Consider the following 21,166-nt stretch of genomic DNA (forward strand, 5'->3'; position numbering starts at 1 on the left):
ACTCACCTAAGCCTGGGAGGAACGCCTTTTCTTCATAATTCCCACTCTTCCCTTTGCAGGTACGCAGACAGTCAGAGCGTCATCAGTCTCTGGGAATCCCTGGGCCTGTCCGGCGGATGCACCATGCTCAAGGTAACACTTTGCTCCGCTCGCTCAGCTGCTCTCAGGGATGGCGGCGGGATGGCGGCGCTTCGGGGGAAGAGAGGATGCGGGACGGACCCATTTCTCTCCACGGAGCAGGGGAGGCGCGGCCGCTCTTGGACTTCCCTATTCTTTTTTTTTCTCCCTCTCTTTGTGTATGATGCCCTCCGTTCTGGCGTTTGGGGGAAATGAATGACGTCATGTCCGCTGCGTGTGTCTGCAAAGGGGGTTGCGAAAGATGGCGCGCTGGTCTGGGATGGGCTCCTGATTTATAAGACGTGTCTGTCCGTACGATCATCTCGCCACTCTCAAAATAGACGTGCACTGCGCAACACCGTTTCGAGACTGTATATTGATTATATTAGATATCGGTTAGGCTCCCTGTTAAGCGCGTGTCACCACGGAGACACGTGAAGCATGTTTTCGGTGTGTCCTGCTAGTGATGTTGTAATAGATGCGCGCGCGTGCACACACTGCACTTCTAAGTGTGCGTCCTCGTGTGAAGCTGGAGGGCGTGACGAAGTAAGTAGTGACAACCATCCTCAAAACCCTGTAAGCGCTTCGCATAAGGCCCTTGTGTGTAAGAGGCATGAGGCGTTACGCCAAATGAATGATCCGTGAAGAATTAGGTTATCTGGTTCTGAATATCGAGGAGAGTATACTGCACACAGGTCTGAATTGGTCCGAAGAGTATGACACTCATGTATAAGGGCTACCTTTTGCGACGAACTTCGTCGGGTCTCTCTTTTAAAGACTCATTGCGGTTCTGGCTACCATTAAGAGAGACCGAAGTCGAGGAAGCTGAGACTTCAGGTAGAAAAGGAGAATATATTTGTTATCGTACGGGATAAAAATATGTGGCAGAAGTCACAATTTTCGAGTAAGTATACTAACGACGCCTAAGTTGTGACTAGTAATGGATAATTTGATGCATACCTCGAAGTAAATTGGCAACCGCTGTCATTCACCCGCCATGACTGGAATGCCCCTGAAGCGAAGTCTATTGCCGCAGTCGATCCCTTGGGTCCGCTTACTTATTCAAAGGTGGCGGGTTCGTACCCTCCAGAGCACGGCAGCAACATGATGGCGTAGTTGCTTAGACGCGCGCTTCTTGAAGGGACAATCAAGGGCGACTCAGCGTCTTGTTTTATAGCGTACTAGAATCTCAAGTACAGAAAAGCACAGCCGGAGTCAACATCTGAATGAAATTACTTGCGCGAGAGATCATCACTCATTTAACGCATGTCTGTTAGGCGACTTTTAGAATTGGACCACTAAACGGGATGGCTTATAAAAGGAAGAATATTATCATTTCCATGTGTATGGATGCAGTTGCCCCTTTTTTTCACCACGTGTTGCAAAGAGCTTGCTCGCCTAGAGTGGTCTTCACCTCGGTGCAGCTGTGTACTGTAGGCAAAGCACGCTCTACAGGAACATTCCTTCTATATTCTATCCCTGAACGGGTGGACTGGTCTTCCATAACGTTAATTTCAGTAAAAGCGAAGCTTTGGACGTTGTGCTTTCACAGCAGGTAACTACCAAAGGAGGGTGTTGGTTGGAAGATATTTTTTTTCTTGCACCGTCTGCCAATATTGTGTCGGTCGTTCCATTGATTTACGCATATTGGGACAGGGGTATAATGTGTTCATTATTTAAAATAGTGAATATAGGTAACTTGGAATGGTTCATTACATCGCGCTAGTATTGTACTGCACGTAGAGTACTGAGGGAAAACTAATTACTTTTCTACGTGTCGTACTTGGCGAGATGTAAGTCCTCGAACACACGCCGGCGTCAACCTCTTACGTCAAGGTTGGCTCGACGGTTGGCTCTCGAAGGCACGTGAACGTGACTTCTTCCACGCCGCTTTACTGGCGTAGACGCCTGCAATGACGTCAGTGCCGTATAAGTATCAGTATCAGTAGTTGTGATGCCGGTTTCAACGCGTCCATTAGCGCAGGGGTGAAATACGCCCGTCATTTTTCTAATAACACTCAAGCGGTCGCATGTGGCAAGATCACCATCTTGTCCTCGTCACAGGCAACATCATTTGTAGGGCATGTGACTTCGTTTGTATGCCATTTTAACGTTTGCAGACATGGTTCTCGTCGGCATAAAACAAGGAGATGAGCCTAAATTTTGCCACTTTAAATTATCCAGCGCTTTTCGCCCGGCATGGTCGCCTATTTGATGAGTGAATCACACCGGTTAGGTGTGTCTTAACGCGGCTTCGTTATCGTAGAAACTCAAGTGGGTCATGGGACATACCCTGTCCCACTTCATCGAAGTTACGCAGCTCGTTCATGGGACAAATTAGTCCCACTTTTTTCTCGGCTGTAAAAACTTTGTCAGCGTTCGTAAAACTGCACCAGAAAAGCAGTTGAAGTGTTCCTGATGATGTGCGATGTCACACTTTCTCGTGTCCCTTCTGAGAACTGTTGAATGTGCACGAGACCACACGTGAATGCAGCACTCGGCGGACGGACAACTTCTACATGCCTCACACATCCGATGGACACCCACGGCACAAAAATGGAGCCTCCAGAATACGGAGAGGCAAACACGAGAGAGGACGTGGGCGCGTGTGTTCAAGTCACTGGATTGGGTGACCCCAATCCAATGACTAGGTGCCTTCTTTTTGAAAGAAAAGTGCTGCACTCGTGCCGTATCAGTTCTTAAGTGCACGCGAGGTGTGGACACAGTTCTGAACCAGTTGCACTGACGCGAGACCATCGGCTCCTAAAAAGAATCAGGAAGTGCAGACCTTGTTGTCTACTACAAAGCGTTTTCTTATTTGTGTTAGCATGGCTGTGTTGTAGCCTATTTTCTTCCGGTTTGTTTGTACTAACAATTCATAAGCGGGTATTGGGAGATCCTCCTTCCTTATAGCATCCTCTTTCAACGGCGTAAATGTTCACAATAATGACCGAATAATTATTTCCGAACATGGGATGTTCTGGTTTGGACGGACATGTGATAAAATAAGTACCAGTGATCACTTTTCCACCATGCACACCTATATTATTTATTTGGAACACGTCGTTCTACCTTTTGGAGACGATACCAGTTTTGCGACACAGATGGAGCGGACCTAAGAGCCAAGTGACGAGCGTACGTATCTATAGTTTAATTCTGCATTAACTGTGCGAACAAGTAGCATGACAGGTATTTAAAAAGAAGCACACACATATCTTGCTTGATGTCACAAGTAAATACTTCCCATCTTGAATTCAGCGGGCCACAAACGAAGTGCTCTCTGCCATCTTGTCGTCTGCTGAAGGCTGAAGACGAGAGGAAAGACGGATGTGTAGAGACTTTAATGTCTGGGCACGGAATTCGAGCGGACGCGGGGGATGACATAGAAGATGATCATGAACGTGACGATGATTCTTCCTCACATCTTTCCCCTGCCGAAGATGAAGCCATCCTGGCTGAAGGGGATGCAGAAGAAGGGTCCTTGTAAGGCTTCAGACGAGATACATGCGCGTTTTCTCGGGAACGGCAACGGCGGTCGGAAGAGGGATTAACGGGCTCGATGGCGTAATTCACATCAGAGTTCTTCGCGAGGACGCGGTAAGGCCCAAGATATCTGCAGATGAGCTTCTCGCAAAGACCAGGTTTACGGATGGGGACCCACAGACAAGGTCACCACTGTTGTAGCGGACGTGGCGGCGGCGCTCATCGTAACGCAGCTTAGCGGCCGATTGCTGCTCGAAGGTGCGACAGCGTGCAAGCTGACGGCATTCCTCTGTCCGTGAGGTAGCCTCGGCCAACGTGATATTGTGCTCGGTGGACGAGTAGTATGGAAAGGCTGTATCAATGTTGCAGATGGGATCGCGGCCGAAGACTAAGTGGAATGGAGTAAAGTTGGTGGTCGACTGAACAGCTGTGTTGTAGGCGAATGTGAGGTAAGGTAACAGGCTGTCCCAATTGGTATGGTCAGACGAAACGTAGAGCGACAGCATGTCACCCAAAGTGTGGTTAAACCGCTCTGTCAGGTCGTTGGTTTGTGGGTGGTATGCAGATGTTGGACGGTGAACGACTGAACACGCTTGGAGAACGTCTTGGAGAAGGTGGGCGAGGAACGGGCGACCGTGATCGCTGACGAGCACACGAGGAGCACCGTGGCGAAGGAGGAAGCTATGTATGACGAAGTGGGCGATTTCTTCTGAGGAACCACTCCGAAGGGGTGCCGTCTCGACGTAGCGAGTAAAGTGATCAATGGCAACGACAACCATTTGTTGCCGGTAGGAGAGACGGGAAAGGGGCCAAGTAAATCAATGCCGACACGGTAGAAGGTGCATGTGGTGGGGACAAGGGTTGGAGCAGGCCGGCAGAAGGTGGGGAAGGTTTTCGTCGCTGACAGGAGATGCAGGACGAAACATATTTGTAGACGGAAGAGTATAATCTTGGCCAGAAGTAACGCTTGCGGATGCGGTCGTAAGTCTTGTAGAAGCCTAAGTGGCCGGCAGCAACGTCATCATATTGGCTGCTAAGGACTTCATGGCGGAGGTTGCGTGGTATGGCGAGGAGGAATCGCTGGCCTTCGGGGTCGTAGTTGCGCTTGTAAAGGGCACCATCTAACAGAACGAAATTTTTGCATTTGCGCTGAAATTTCCGGACCGAGGAAGGCAGCGTGCCATTGAGGTGATGAATAATGGCCGAAAAATCGGGGTCATTGAGCTGGAGTTCTTGGAGGGACGGGAGATCAACGGGAGGCAAAGTGAGAGCACTGATCGACGTATCTGCGGCTTGTGCGGTCGGCGGCGAGTTTGGTAAGGGGCAGCGCGATAGCGCATCGGCGTCACGATGTTTACGGCCAGACTTGTACTTAATGGTGTAATCGAACTGTTGGAGGCTCAGCACCCAGCTGCCTAATCGGCCAGATGGGTCTTTGAGAGTGGAGAGCCAACACAATGCGTGGTGACCCGTGATAATGACGAACGGACGCCCGTAGAGGTAGGGGCGAAATTTCTTGACGGCCCATACGAGTGCGAGTCACTCCTTTTCCGTTGTTGAGCAGTTCTTCTTAGGAGGCGGAAGCGTTCGACTAGCAAACGGGACGGCGCATTCCATGGGATCGTCAGGAAATCGTTGGGCAAGTACAGCCCCGATGCCCACGCCACTTGCATCGGTGTGCAGCTCGGTTAAGGCGGACGGGTCGAAGTGTGCAAGGATAGGTGCTGACGTCAAAGCTGCTTTCAGACGGGAGAAGGCAGCCGCATGCTCTGAGGACCAGTTGTTGTTGTTTGTCGTCTGCTCCTCTGCACCCTTCCGTTGCACTAGCGGGATACGCCGTGCAAGAAAATCAAGAACTAGTGCATATCTAGGTCAGCACTTCTCCAAAAAGAATGGAGACGCGCAGGTGCAGTGTGAGTGCACGACAAAATGAATGCGAGAATGTTGCACTCCTTGCACTAGTTCAGGAGGTGCAGGTAAAAAGAACGCAGCTACTGCCTTCAGCGTGTGTCAGCTCTGGCGTGTGTAAGCCTGTGGCGCCCGCCACGGTGAATGTCATCGACGGGAAGAGGGGTGTAGGGATGGGGGAGGGGGAGATCGGATAGGAGAGGAGAGCTCACTCATGGGCCTGCGCGGCATTCGACAGGCATTGTAGTAGTAGACGAGCCGCTGGTCCAACAACACACCAGCTCGCGTCGCTCAGTGGTTAGCACGCTGGCCATGTCACGTCGAGATTGGGAGGTACCCTGGTTCGAATCCCGGTGCCGGCTGTGCTGTCTGGGGTTTTTCCTGGGTTTACTTGGGACGTTTTCCCAGGACGTCCTCAGACGTTCCTCAGACGGCACAGTTCCCTTAGAAGTCGGCCCAGGGCGCACATTCCCACAGAGGGTTAGTCATGACGTTGCCCACCTCTGTGAGGCCGACAACGGCGAGCACTTTCAGAAGCACAACCACGCACCTTTGGGACTGGCCAACAGTACAGTGTCTCAAGTGCAACTTTACGTGTTTTACAGCGAGGATACGGGACAAACGCGTTGTTTACATACGATACGGCTGCCGATCATGGGCGCGGCAAAACAACAACAACAACTTCATTGAGAGGTAATGAATGCGGAGTTTCATCGCCATGGGCACTACTCTACCCCATTGCTGCGGTGGTGATGCGGGGAATGAAATAATGAGCCCCTTCACAATAAGGATCGAAGTCCTATGGTATCGAGATAGGTGAAGAGAGCTTTGAGGGCAGAGCGCTGGTGTGCTGGATATGGCCAGGGACCAAGCAATTTCGTGAGAGAGAGGGCGAGAGCCCAGCTCGTTACGGGATCCTGAGAGTACGGTTCGGGAAGGTTGGTAGGTGTGTGGGCAGTGTAGAAGAATGTGCTCTAGATCTTCTACAGCACCGCAGTGACAGCACTGAAGATAGTCAACTTGTCTCAAGCGGTAACGCCACTGCGCTGTAAAAGCCACATCGAGGCGCATTGGATGAACTAATGCGGCATCTTGACGAGAGGTATGTCGAGGCATGCGGAAAGCGAGCGCTTGATCAACTCTGCTCAGCATGGCGGGGGGGGGGGGGGGGGAACGTCAGCGGTTCATTGGCGGGAAGCCAGGGGAGTCACGAGGCGTCGAAGTAGTGAACGACGATCTCCTCTCAGCAGCGCAATACGCATCCGTCTCCGAGACGAGAGAGCTGCTTCTGCGGCGCTGCCTGTTCATTTCTTTCGACACCGCAATGAGCTGGGCGCATCGATATTTATGGTCAGCTGCATGTTGTTGTTTGCAGTGAGGTGTGACCTGTCCAGAAGGCATTGCGTTCGCCTGTCACGCTATCGTCTATGGGATAAGTGTGACTACGGTCTTAAAAAATAATATACAGGGTGCGTCACGTAAAACTGACCAGAATTTTTATGAAAACCCTATGATAGCAGTGTAGATGTTGTTTTTGCAGTTGAGTTCTACCGCCAGGCGGACATCCCCTCGAAGAAAGTGTGCAACTACAAGATGTCTAATTACCTACAATTCATTAATTAACTTTTTAATTAGGGGATTTCGGGCAAAAGCGAGATAGCAGATTGATAGACTATCCTCGTTGAACACCATTCCACGTTTAAAAAATCCTGAAACACGCACGTGCGCTAAAATATCCATCCCCGAATTTTGGTATGCAAATGAGCCGAAACCGAAAAATCGCACCTGATAAGCGCGTCACCCACGCCGATGGAGGCTTATCTGGCCAGCTGAGCGGCACTTACTCCAATTATCTTCACCGCTCCAAATCACGTGGCCCTCTGACGTGAAATGAGTGCTGTACTCCCTGCGTTCCCGGTCGCCGCGGTTTCGGCTCATTTGCATACCAAATTTCGGGGATGGATATTTTAGCCCACGTGCGTGTTTCAGGATTTTTTAAACGTGGAATGGTGTTCAACGAGGATAGTCTATCAATCGGCTATCTCGCTTTTGCCCGAAATCCCCTTATTAAAAAGTTAATTAATGAATTTTAGGTAATTAGTCATCTTGTAGTTGCACACTTTCTTCGAGAGGATGTCCGCCTGGCCGTAGAACTCATCTGCAAAAACAACATCTATGCTGCTATCATAGGGTTTTCATAAAAATTCTGGTCAGTTTTACGTGACGCACCCTGTATATATCATTTCGTAAATAAACTTCGCTCACAGACTCAGTAACTAAAAAAGAAGACATAAATGCCGTCTGTGAACCCTACGCGCTTCCTCGAATTTTCAAAACAATCTTAAAAGCTCTACAGTTCCGTATTTCACCGAAAGCAGGATGCGTCATCGAAAGTTGACGTCTCTACCCTAGCAACAGCGCGAGCATGCCCTCTCTTCACTCAGTGGTGGAAGTCTGCCAGCAGCTGTCTTGAGGAGTTGGAAATCCAACCTTCGGTGAGCAATGTTGCCAGACCCGTTGCAGATGTCATACTTCTGAAATGAAAACTAGAAATTAATTCTACTCCGCTTCGCATAGAGAAACAATACTCTAACTCCCGGATTCACAGATGTATCTTGACTTGAAGCAGCATCTTGACTTGTACAAATCTGCGCCAAGATCTGTCTTCGCTCAAGACGGTCTACGTGTTTCATGAACCCCTCCCGCTGGCTCGTCAAGTTGCAGCCTGCTAACTTTAACTGTGTCTGGGAGCGAGATTTTCGTGCAATTTTGCACTTCAAATTTGCTTTGTAGCATGAAAACACAACATTTCTTAGCGCCAGGACTCATAATATGTGTTACACCTGTCGTCTGGCACCAACACTTGTGCAGAGGTCCTGTAAACAAATTGATGGCGCTTCGGCTCATGTAAAGCCAAGCCAAGACAAGATTCTGAGTGTCATGTGGCTTCCCGAAGCTGCCGTACATGGAGCGTTATCCAAGTCGGGTTCAAGGTAGCCCGAGCGCTGGCTTGAAATTTTCACCGCACGTGTCAAGTCGTGCTCGGTGCGTACTTAACACCCTGTATCGAAAACACACAGGGTGTCCTTTTTTATTCGATACATAGTTTTTTTAAATTAAAAACACAAACTATTAGAGCTGCATAAATTTCGTTTTCGCGGGTGGGTCACACGGCCAGGCTGACATCCTGTAAGACGGCGCGTGCAACTACTCGACGACTAATTATCTGAAATTAATTAGCGTATTAATTAGATGTTTTTGGGGAAATGAGAGATAGCAGAATTGGAGCCAGTCATTATTCTAATCCATCGTCCCTATTAAACACCCTGAGAAGCGAGCGTGCCTTTAGATATAAATTCCCGAATTTCACTATGGAGATGAGCCGAGATCAGAACTATGCACTATTCGAGACGAAATTTATGCAAATCTAATAGTTTCTTTTTAAACAAAACATCTATGTCGAATGAAAAAAAGAAAAGAAAGGAAAACACCCTGTACGTACTCAAACAGAAGCCAGTTGAGTTGAATTTGGCTTGGTTCATACGCAAGTTTTGAATTTAGTGTTGGCTTTCTGAGAAGCTCCGATTCACGAAACTTTGGACGACTTCCTGAACTCTAACGACGTACAACTCAGTTTGTTATTTGACACCACGCTTGTAGATCGTAGCTGCTTTTCAATCACTTGTCGGCTTCTATTCCCATTAGACCCTGCATGTGCGAAAATGGATGGATACAACGAACATGAATGCATACTAGCCTATAAAAGCTGCAGCAGTACGTATACGCTATGAGATGGGAATAATTCAATTATTTTACTCATTTCCGCGCATCTTTGTCGTGGCGCTGAAAGGTCCCTTCCCCCCGCCTTTTTACGAGTTCTGCTTCGCCTTGATAACTCGTCGATAAAGCCGTTACCAGAAGGAGGTTCCCGCCTGTTCTTCCACGTTTTCTAATGATGAAGATGATAATGCTACGGTGCCGACGAGGGGAAAAAAGGGGGCTTCTATTAAGGCCGAAGAGAAAGATTTTTCACGTGTCATAATGGGGACGTGATGATGGCCGCAGAAGAAATGCCCTGTTCCGCTGTGTCCGCGCTTTCCCGATGGAGATGTGGCCTTCGACCTTCTTACGATTTATGGTGGCCATTTAGTTGAAACTCCAAAACCCCAATACGCTCGCGGACGGCGCCGCAACCCTGATGTGACATTTTGTGTTTTACTATTTATAGCGCATATGAACTAAGCATACCCCTGACAATGAGCAATGTGCAAAGAAATTTGCATTCATTGGCGGTGAATTGAGCATGTACTCTATTCACTGCCAGTGAATGCTAATGAATGTAAGGGTCATTCTTTAGGGAGTCAATCTGGGGCCGTCCAATGATTTTGAGAGTAAAATTGTATTCGATTCGAAGTTAAAGTGGGACTTCGCAACAAAATTACCACACAGGTTGTGTTATCTCCGTAACCTTTGGGATGTCAGGAACATGTGTACGAGATATCTCGTTCCAAAACTGCGCATATTTTATTCAAACGAATTCATTACGAAGCGAGCGCTTCGCCTCTGTGAAGCACGAGGGCACTGAAAGCAGCACACTGCCGACATTATCCGGCATCCCGCAAGGGAGAATGCAGGTTTCGAAGCAGACAACAATGCTGGTCGTCACGGTATCCTCCTCCGGACGAACCGCTGTAGTATAGAGCTCTGTTTGCTGCCCTTCTCATTTCGATTTCGGTTTATACAATGTCATCATTTACGAATTAATACGCTGTGCAAGTGCGTCTCTGCGCATGAGAGGAGGCAGTGAGAGGGAAGAGGGAGGGCGCCGCCGTAGCCAATATGGCTTCCCGAGTGAAGTAACCGGGAGAGGAGACATGCGCAGAACGCTCGGTTACTTGCAGAGCGTATTACTCGCACAAAATGAATGCGAATGTTGTATTTGGTATCGAGGGGGTGGTTCGTGTTCGGTATGATGTTCACCTAATTTTTTCGAATCCTTGCGAAGGCTCCCTTTAACGTGCAGACGCAAAATGTGAAATTTCATCCAGCAGGGCGTGGTAATTTTTTAGATAACATATAAACGATTAACTTCATGTTTACATCTGGTTTCGGTTTCACGATGACGTAAGCAGGAGCTAACGCGCCTTTAGCGGATGTCACTAGGCTGTGCGACCCAGATGAGAGCTGATTGAGGACTCGTTTCAGGTATAGTAAAAAAGTAATCGGCGAATTTTGTCTCGAACCTGTGACTTCATTGCTTGGCAGAGCACAAAATGGAAGTTGGTGGCAGTGACGTCACCGTAGTGAAGTGGTTTACAATAAAATTGAATTACTGATAATTGGCGGCGATTTTAATTGGAAAATATAGCACGGTGACTGTGAGCATAGTAAAACAGCAATGGGCAAAGTACCCCAAAATTGTACTTAAAGTAAAGTACGAGGTACATGGCGTCAATGGTTCTTCAAGTACAGTACAAAGTACCATATTGTAGATGTACTTGAAGTGCCGCGTATAGATGTACATAGCGTCGCGTATCACCGTTTGGTGGTGACAAAATTTGATAAAGTGATTATGTTTTGATCGGCTCAATGCCAATGCAAACATTTCCTTAACTTTTTTTTTCAGTGGTAGTTCTGAAGTCCAGCTAGTTAGTGCTTACTCATCAGTATAAAGTGTAACAGATGGCATAATTTCAGTTTCTATCTGCAGAGGCAAACAGCTGTGCTAGTGGAAAGTATTTTTATTTCCCTATTATTCATCCGTGCATCTCTTGCTACACTACGAAGAAGGATAATTCCATTTTCTTGTTAAAAAGTATACTGCTTCTAGACACGAAACTTACTGGATATTTTCCGTTTTATATCTTTGCATGTCCAGTTGTGTACTTGAGTACTTGATCGGAAAGTACTAAAGAAAAGTACTTAAAGCGCAGTACAAAGTCCCTAATTGCAAATGTATACTGAAAGTAAATTACAAGTACTCAGAAATGTAGTACTTAAAGTAGTACTTTGTACTAAAAGCGATAAAAAAACGCGGTGCGAGAGGAGAACGAAAGGGACAAAGGACGAGACAAACACAGCACTGTACTGCCGACCAAAGACTTTTATTTGTGAAGCATCCCCGCCTATCATACAAGTCTTTGGTCGGCAGTGCAGTGCTGTGTTTGTCTCGTTCGTTGTCGCTTTCATTGTCCGCGGAATATCTTGTGGCCCAGCCACAGTATATTCCCTTGTGATCAGAAAATGAAAAGACATGACGTCGAGCGCTCTCGCTTACGTGACAGCAGAAAGCTATGACGTTTTGCACATGTTCCGCTGAAGTATTCTGGAGAATGTCACTCGTTTGAATACACGATCGCTGGAGGCTGCAACCGAGGGCGCTAATCGCAGTGACACGCCCGATTGTGTCTTCGAAAATGACTATAGTTCGATAGATTTGTTCTACCCGTCATTACTGTAATACATGTATACTTCAGATTAATTACCAGAATGTGCTTGGTGGAAGTCGACTAGCCAGCGTAACTTCATGCGAGACCCAATATTGTATATGTCTCGACTCACACACAGACTTAAAAGGATTGTGACGCCACGTTATGCCAGATAAATGTGCAAGGCAATTATTTGCATCGATGTGAACCCGTGTTCCAATTTGCGCGGTAAAGGGGGCAATAGATGCGTAGAAATGTGGCACCGCGAATACCGAAGCCCATGCTGCTTTCCCCATCATCTGCGTCTCCGCCAGTGAGGCAGCTCGGGAGAGGTCACGTGAATATGAGAACTAATGGGAATCACCGGAGCTCTCAGTGCTGCTCTGACGTCGGAGGCGGACGCGTACGTGCGTCATACCTCGGCAAAACTCACTCGTGATCATCCTCACTCATGCTCATTCTGGAGCGTGAGCAGAAGGAAAGGTGAGCGGGAAGTTAGAGAACATGAGTGGAAAAACGGGGAGCTGAGTGGATAGTGAAAGGCACCGTATTATTGCTTACGCTGTGCAGATCAGCTGGACGAGGACCACTGGGTGGGTCTTTCTCCACACTATTATCGTGACCCCATTAAGTCCTTTTCGATATCCTGATCCGTTACAATGACAGCATAAGAGGCAAAGGGCAATCTCACTGCCAAAGGGTCTAGAGCTGCTACACGGTGGAACTCGGCGTTCTCCACGAATATGTTCAAACTGCTTACTTGTGCATATTCACTCACTCATACTAACTGACGCTCAGTGTGACGAGTGAGCTGAGCATGGTGAGCAAATGAAGAGCTGAGTGGAAAATGAGCGAGCAACAAAGAGCGGAGCTGCGAGTGAGTGAGCGAGCGGGAGTCAAAACCTCTTACCTCTGACGGACCTCTGACGTGCGTCCAAGGGCTCGTATCTCGCGAAGTACGACACGTAGAAAAATTATTCTTTTTTTCTCTCAGTGCTTTGGTAAAATGGTCTCATTAAAATGCGTGCACGATGTCAAAAACCGCGTCTACCAAAGTGTAACTCCGTCAGAATAGACCTCTCCCTGTTTGTAAACAAATGACGTCATAGTGTTCCACAGCGCCACCAATTTGGTAGAGTTGAACTACGCTCGTAGCTATAGGGGCGAACAAGGTCGCGCCCGAAAGCCAGGATCTTAAGAGGATTACTAGGGTGCCTGAAAGGGACGCGGCCTTCGGTCCGACTTTTCTTTCAGTAGGAGGCAGCGAACACGTGCACATTCGTGGAACCCAGCCCTCCCCTTCCGATTTGTTTCAGTTTCAGTCTGCCTACCAAAGTCATGATGAGGTTTCTCGGGTAGAGGTCTATTTAGCCTGCAATAGCACGTTACCAAGTGTACTCGAACGCTGCAACGTAGGTTCGTCCTCGGGACAGGCTATTTCTAGCTTGCCTCTGCTTCGATTCTTCTATAACGACCAGTGTAATGACAGGCTCCAGTAACGTTCCTGCATCACTGTCTCTTGGTGATTGCTTGGAAGTTTGGGCCGCTTTAAATTACCGATCAGGGGAGAAACAGTTTTCTTTTTCCGTGCTACCAGACAGACGGCTGGTTTTCTGCTGATGCCCCTAGGCAACTTTCCGCGAGGTTCGAGAATTCGCTTCGCGTTTTCCGATTCAATTAAGGATAGTTTGTTCTTGGCAAACGGCCCTGCCTGGCCCTCCTCGTTATACCTGCTGGGGTTTTCTAATTTGATATCCTCACCCTGAAACGTTTCATTCTTCCATTTATCGTGTTTAAAAGCAGAGGCCAATGATCCACTTAATTTGATTCGGGCGACCCCGCGCATTGTTTCCTTTAAAAGAATTACGTATTTAACGTTTTTGTAGCGTCGCGTATGTCCCTTATGTAGTTTGGTCTAACATAATTAGACGACATGTCCAACTTTATGTTGGGATTGACTGGATTCGTGGAATACGTGCCGTTTTCCGGGTGTTGTAGCTTTAATCGGTTTCTCTGTTGTCACTTTTGCCGCGTCGCGAGTACAGAGGTATTTAACATTTTCTTGCACAACACTCTCACAATATTAGCCGGTCCAGAGCTCTACCAATTGAGCTAAGCTAACACACCTTCTCAGCGACTTACAGGGTGCGTCATCTGAAGGGACAACCAGCCACTCTCTCTCACTCATCCTCCTTTCACTCTTACATTTTTGCTCACTCATACACACATTCGTACGACGGGATCGACGCAGGCGGCAACTGTTGAACATGAAAGAACTGATGTTCTGAGGCTGGAACAACATAGAAGGGACAAATACATGCAAAGCCTCAGTTGTCTGTGTATACATTGTCTGTGTAGCGTAAAAGGTGCTGGTGGCGTGGTATTTCCGAATGGTCTGCCTATATCTGTCTGGCGGCATGTTGCGCGCGGGGGGGAGCATGTGTCCTAGACCGACTTCACGGGTAACTGTGCCGACACAGCTGGCACCCGTATTCGAACCCGGGTCACCTCGCAGTCTCGGCATGGAATGCCTGCATAAAAGGGCACCTCACGTTCTAACACATAGTACCCCCCAACCCCAAGAGGGTCGCCACAGATTACGCAGGCTTCGAGAGGTGGCTCGGGGGAGTATATGTACTAGAAGAGAAAAAGAAAGGGGGAAAAAACGAGATTCCGCGATAATATAAGTCGAAAATAAACTAACCAAAACTAACTAAATAAAATAGACTAGAAAGAAACTAATGAACTAACAAAAGTCGAGAGAGATTTCATTGCAAAAAGAACAGGAAAGGAAGTGAAGGAAAGAAAAATAATATTAAAAAATATGAAGAGAGTAATGTGCATCAGGTGAGGTGAGAGGTATGAGGGCGATGTGATTGTGGGACACTGACGAATGAGGAGACACCAGACTTTGCAAGCTGAGAGTTCACAGGCTATGTATGAGACCTGTGTCGGTGAGGAATGTCAGAACAGCTTTTGTCACAGAACGCTGTGTCGGATATCGTACCGGGCCGAGTAAAGTGGTCAGAGAAAAGTCTGTGCACCGCAGCTCGAGTAGGCGTCGTTTGAGGGTGGCTCGAGTGGTAGCGAATCTGCGGAAGTCGAGGAGATAGGAAATATGAGCTTCAATAGCGCAAGTATAGCAGATGTTGGCGAGTGGAGAAGGCCCATCTTATAGTGAAGCAGAGGAGTCCTGGCGTGGCGTAATAGGTGTAAAATAGACGCTTCTCTACGCGAGCAGCGGCAGTGGCTCGGGTTTGAGGCTGCTGGTTCTGCTGAAGCCACTTCTCAAAATTTGGACGGGTTTGGAAGGAGAGTACCTGCGCCTGAGCACTATAGTCATGAAAGTTCTTTTTTCCATTGTCTTGATGTACTTTGCGAACTTAACTTCTCTATGGTGGCGTCGATGAAAAGAAAGTACAGGTCACAGGAAAAGTCTAGTCCATGAAGAAGACCGAGAGACACGGACACAGAAGACGACACACGTAGGACCTACGTGTGTCGTCTTCTGTGTCCGTGTCTCTCGGTCTTCTTCATGGACCTATACCAGCTAGCCTGCACCCTTTCCCTTGTTTTTAAATCTAGTCTGTCAGCTCTCAGAATATTACTGCGCCGCAGATAGGATGGCTGGGCACAGAGACGTCACTCTCCCTCCTCCGCCAGATAATGTAATCTATCACACTCACTCTGCTTCCGTATTGGCTGTTAAGACTGGCTGCATGACACAACGCGAGCCCTCCCTCGTGGTGGTGCTGCAGTCGCGCTTCTGCTTCTTTCGCGCGCGCTTCAGTCGCGCTGCTTCTCCTGGCGCGTTATTGTGTCGCCCTATCGCCAACGGCGTATGTAAATGACAGATTTCTTTTCCTTGTCGAGTTGAACACCACTATAGCTCACGATACTTTACCTCCTCTCATGTGCAGATATACACTGTCAATAGCGTATTGAGAGACAGCTCTCCTCGAAAGAGCACCTTTCACCTCGACGGATGATTGCAAAACTTGCCCCTAACACGTCTTTTCTAGCAACCAGTAGGCTGTCTGCAAGGAAAAGCCACGTGATATACGGAGCACGTTTTCGATAACAAGTAGTGCGCCCAGCTCGCTTTCATGCCTGTCTGAGCGTCACGTGTTTGATCCCTTCCTTCCATTATGCTTTCCCTCTCCCCCTTGTTCTTTTCTGTTTTAACGATTGTCTTAGCTATCTCCTGCGACGCGGCTTCACGGCATTCAGTGTACGTTCCTGACACAGGCAGCCGTCATTGTATCGGGGATGCGAAGAAACGTCCTGGAAAGGCAGCGTGGGAGAACAGCTTCTTTTCCTTGGAAGATCGTAAATAAGCTTCTTTTGTCTCCTTAGGACACATTGATTGAAGGTTAATTAAGGCGCCAACCTGCCTTTCTAATGACTGCTGTCTGTTTCGTCGAATGAAGCGTTGGTCACGTGGCTTTTCTCGCTCCCTTGTGTGTAAGAGATGTTTTTTCTCAACTGGTTTTCGGTTACGTCTCCTCGCATAAGTGTGTCGGATACAGCTAGGTAACGGACCATTAACGTCTCGTGATTTTTTTACAAGTACTTTAAAGGTATTGGTATAGATAAAGGAGACGTGAGTGTTAGCTATTTCGTAACAGAAGGAACTCAGTAGGGCAGTGAGGCAGTGGACCTCCAAATTCTTTCTCTTCTCACCTAGTATATGGTAGTGGGTTAACAAAGCGGCTGTACTGCTCCGCGGTCTTGTACATTTCGGCAGTGCATGTGTTGATCGTAAGAGGGTGCACTTCACATCTACGTATGTGCGTGCTGAATAAAAAGCTATTGCGTGACAATGCCTACTAAATACACCATAGTTTCTGTAACTCACTGGCTAAGAAGGCTGCTTTTGTTGTTGTTGTTTCTTGATAGAATCTGTGGTTCACTCTAAGAAATGAACTTCATCGCATAGCACGCTCCTAGCCAACCATCATCTCGAACGATATCGTTATCTGCCCTGATTTGTTGAAAACAGGAGGCGTACGCCTCCCGTTTTAGCGTGCTAGGAGCGTGCTATGGGGCGAAGTTCATTTCTAAGAGTGTTCCCAATCAGAGGCAAGATTGTAAATGGAGGAAGAGACTGTCGTTGTCGTGGTGCAAGAACATATGTTTACTTGTGCCTTCGCATGCAGCATCGTCTCTCATGGGTGGGGCCACGATCCGGTGTCTTCCTTTTCGTGGGAATAGTACAAACAAAGGACGTCAGATGGTACAACAGCGCAGCCAACTTGGTAGAGTGGAAGTCCATAAGCCACAAGAAGCCACGTTCAAATGTGGCTTCTCATATTATATTTTTATGTATTTCCTTACTAGTTGTATGGCCTTGTTCAGTTCCATTCTACCGGTTGCCCTTTCTAAAGATGGCTACAGGGCTCTTCCATCTGGAGCCTGAAGGGCACGAGTTTCTCTCGGAGTGCACGTGGTGTCTTGCTCTGTACAAAGCAAGCGCGAACTAAGTCGTAATAACAAACCACATTCCGCACAGGATTACGACATTGACTCTCAGAAGATGCTACTTTTGGCATGAAGCCTTCTTTTCTTTCCGCGGTCCAAAGGGAACGCGAATGAAGACACGAAAGCGACTAAAAACGTCACCGTGGTACCACTAATACAAAGAAGCCACCCGTGACCTTCGTGAAGGAATACGGCTTGGTGAAACGGTACGCTGCTTCGGTTTCCATATGTCTACCAACGTCATCATTACGTCACGGTGACGTTTCTTCGGTAGAGGTCTACTACCACAAAGCTAAGAGCCGTTGTAGAAGTAACAGCGAAGTTATTTATTTGCTATTTACGCATTCGTTAATTGACACATTCGTATACCTACTGCTCTGTGAGGCATGACATTTGGGAGTGTTCATTTAACTGGCGAAATGTTGACTATGGGCTGGTGTAAAAAGCTCTTGAGAGCACATGGAGTCGTGATTTCGTATGTCAGTACGGTTGTTACGGTTGTTAACCGGTACGACAAGGAGCAACACGCCGCGTCCTCAAACGCGTCCGCGTTAAACACGCCGCGTCCTGAAGACCTGATGTCCCTCACGCCTGCACGCGACGTTCTCTGCTGTGCGCCTGAGTGGCCACAACATCCGACGCTTCGTTTGATGGGTACATCGAGGGCTATCCACTGCAAGGTTATCTCGTACCCTCTAGGGACAGGATATGAGCAAACAACCTCGAACACTCCGGCCCGTGTGTGGCACAGTATTATACCCGTGCCACGCGGGCACAAGAAATTATTTAGCGTTTAATGTCAGTCGGGTCCCGAATGCAATTTCTTACTATAGTCGTGCCACACGTCAGATTGAAATGACATTAGACGCAATGATGTCGATGCGAGTCTCCCACTAGCTCTGTAAGAGATGGGGTACTTGAAGAGCGTAAACGTATTCAAAGGGATTGAAAATACCCATAATATCCAACAAAATGAGAAAATGTGCTTTATTTCCTAATTGATTGTCTGTACTATGTCAGAGTACTGTTGTCATCTTACCTGTCTGGTGGCAGTCTACGCCAAAAGCAAAAAAGCAATCGCTAACAACGCCAGGCATTTTGCCAAAAATGATTCGGATGTTATTCGGACGAATGCCATTAAGTACCTCCGTATTAAGCACGGCACGAACGACAGTGGCAGGAGTATAAGCTATAAGGCACCATACTTGAGTGAATGGCTATGTAGCCTTATACTTCGCGAAATGTTATATATCGTGCTGTCACTCGAGCTCCGTATACGTTCTCCTTCCATGTAAGTGGGCCATATTGGGTATGCCTCCATCTTCAGTGGCTCAGACGAAAGAGACGAAGTAGCTGCTAAAACTAGGCATGTACGAATAGATACGTAACCGAAGCAAATATGAAGCGAATCGGTGCGTAGCCGGACCGGATATAAACGTGCGTACAGCATGTATACGCGATATTTTCCTTCCGACCAGTATATGTGGTAGCGGAGCGCTCACTTTGTCTCATGCCTTCCTCTCTTGTGCTGTCTTCGGCCTTACGTGTGCAGCTTCGGAAGTATTCGGTTTCGAAGAAACATCGATTCGATTCGACATTGTGATATAGAGTTCGGTATTCGATTCCAGAATCTAATCGAATGCAGAGCTGCTTTTTCTGAATCAAAGCAGAACGGGACTTTAATACTAAGATAGATTCGACCCTTTGACCTCACGTCCACTAATATTGTCCCATACACGTGCTGCGATGAACTCGAGTAGCGGCTGGAACGGACGTCCCCAATACACGCGGGCTGTGTGCGACGGGTGTAGTTCCGTAACTTTTGACACGGGTTCAACGATTAGACGCAGCCCAGCCGCCTATTGTTCCCTGGACAAAGGGTCACATTTGGGTGCCATGAAAGGATGATTGAAAGGAATGTGCCGTCTGCCTCCAATTGCGCAGTAAGACCACACCTGACGTTAATCGAATCGAAATTGAACTGGCCGTCCCGCCAAATTGCTTCGCCGCGGAAATGTACATTTTTCGCGCAATTCCAGCGACTCTTTTGGAAGTTGCATTACTCCAAATGTCTTCCTTAGCACCTACTAAATCACAATATTATCCCCTCACAATCCTCCTGACGCCACTGTTCTCAAACCAGAGGCCGCCAGTTCGGCACGTTCTGCCAAAAATGATAATCGTTAACTACGCTCCGAATATTTTTCGCAGGATTCGCGGCACACTACGAAAAAATAGGCACCTTTATCCTAAACATCGGGCTATGTTTCGAGACTACTGGTGTTTGCCCGTCATTGTGGGACCGCTCTTACATGCATATAAAGCGCCATAAAACCCCAACTTCCCCCTTTGGCCCCGACCTTTATTTTCGTGAAGATATCACGAATAATAGTTACGGAGCACTTCCTTGTCCCCATTGTCATCTACTGCACGAAACAATTTTTAGTTACGGAATACAGCAACAAGAACCCTCAGGTGTGCAAAATTAATCCACAGACCCGACCATTGTGGCGTCGCTCATGGTCGCAGTTGTCTCGCGACGTAAAGCCCCGAATTATTATTATTATTATTATTATTATTATTATCATTATTATTATTATATAGCAACGTTGACTTAAAGGGACGGTCTCGTACCCCCTGCCCCTCTCATAAAGTGTATCATTCGGTTGCCCTTTGTTGAAAATGAAATACGGCAAATTTACCCGACAAAGCACTTCACGGTTATTAGATAACCGAATTAAACTGATAAAGATTGCAGAGCATCCCGCGGTCTGTGTTGGCAACAACCCGAACTGCTACGTCGCCGTGCGGGAAAGTCCGTGATAGGATACAGAAGTCGTCTGCTTTTGCGCGCGCCAGTGCACCTGTGTGAGCAGACGACTTTCAGAAGTGACTGCGGGGACCGCGGCAACTCTTTCACATTTTCTTTCAGTTCTCAGGCGAAAAACGCACTTTCTAAGAAGTGGCCCACATGGGCATACCAGCTCTCCGTCCCTATGTATTTCCTATGGAAAAGTTTTTATGCTTTTTCTCGATAACTACCCCGCAGATTTTGACGCGGGTGGTTTCATCATAAAGAGGAAGACGAGATGAAGAGAATTATGCTACTAGATTTCTCATACATGTCGTATGTATTTTACGGCGACGTCACGAATGCGAAAAAAATACACAATTTTTGTCCTCCCTCTTTGAACAGGCTTTTATTAAACTTCTATAGCCATTTCAAAAAAAAAAAAAAACTTGACATTTATTTTCTCTGGACATATTTCAGAAATCGATAGACATCAAATTTATATGTCTACCACTTTCCGTTTTTATAAAAAGCATAAAATGTGAGTACGGATAAATACCGTCTCCACGCCCCGTAAACCGCGTCATTCTGTGTCGCCCTCTAGCCGTAGCGCAGGAAAATCCGCGCGGAACATTTTGACTGTATTCATCCGCCGACCATGCGGCGCGCACGCGCACCGTTGTGCTCCCTCTCTCCTATTTACTTACATGGACAGCTGACTTAGAGCATGGCCTTGGAGACCAGAACAAAAGCTTACTTGCTGCTCGTAAACGGATTATCGTCAGCCAGCATTGTCGCGGCCCGTGCAAGAGACCACCGAGACCAATAAACCTCTTCTTTTTTCGGTGCGCTTATAGAGAAGTGAGATGAGTTTATTAGCTTCACATGAAACGTCAATTTGCTCGATTTTGCCGTTTCGGGTTTGTGCTTACTCAGTCAATTGTCTCATAAGGCTAAC

General features: G+C 47.6%; 1 protein-coding gene across 3 annotated transcripts in view; it reads left to right on the plus strand.

Annotated features, from left to right (window-relative positions):
- The window catches only part of LOC135396633 (ninein-like protein), a 212,267-nt gene that overhangs the window by 150,407 nt on the left and 40,694 nt on the right, over positions 1-21,166 (plus strand). For all 3 annotated transcript variants that reach the window (XM_064627704.1, XM_064627705.1, XM_064627707.1), the window contains exon 8: positions 60-132. In XM_064627704.1, the coding sequence (XP_064483774.1) occupies positions 60-132 (73 nt within the window). The remainder of the gene's footprint in view (positions 1-59; positions 133-21,166) is intronic.

Source organism: Ornithodoros turicata, chromosome 6 (assembly GCF_037126465.1).
Source record: "Ornithodoros turicata isolate Travis chromosome 6, ASM3712646v1, whole genome shotgun sequence".
In the NCBI taxonomy this organism is placed as follows: domain Eukaryota; kingdom Metazoa; phylum Arthropoda; class Arachnida; order Ixodida; family Argasidae; genus Ornithodoros; species Ornithodoros turicata.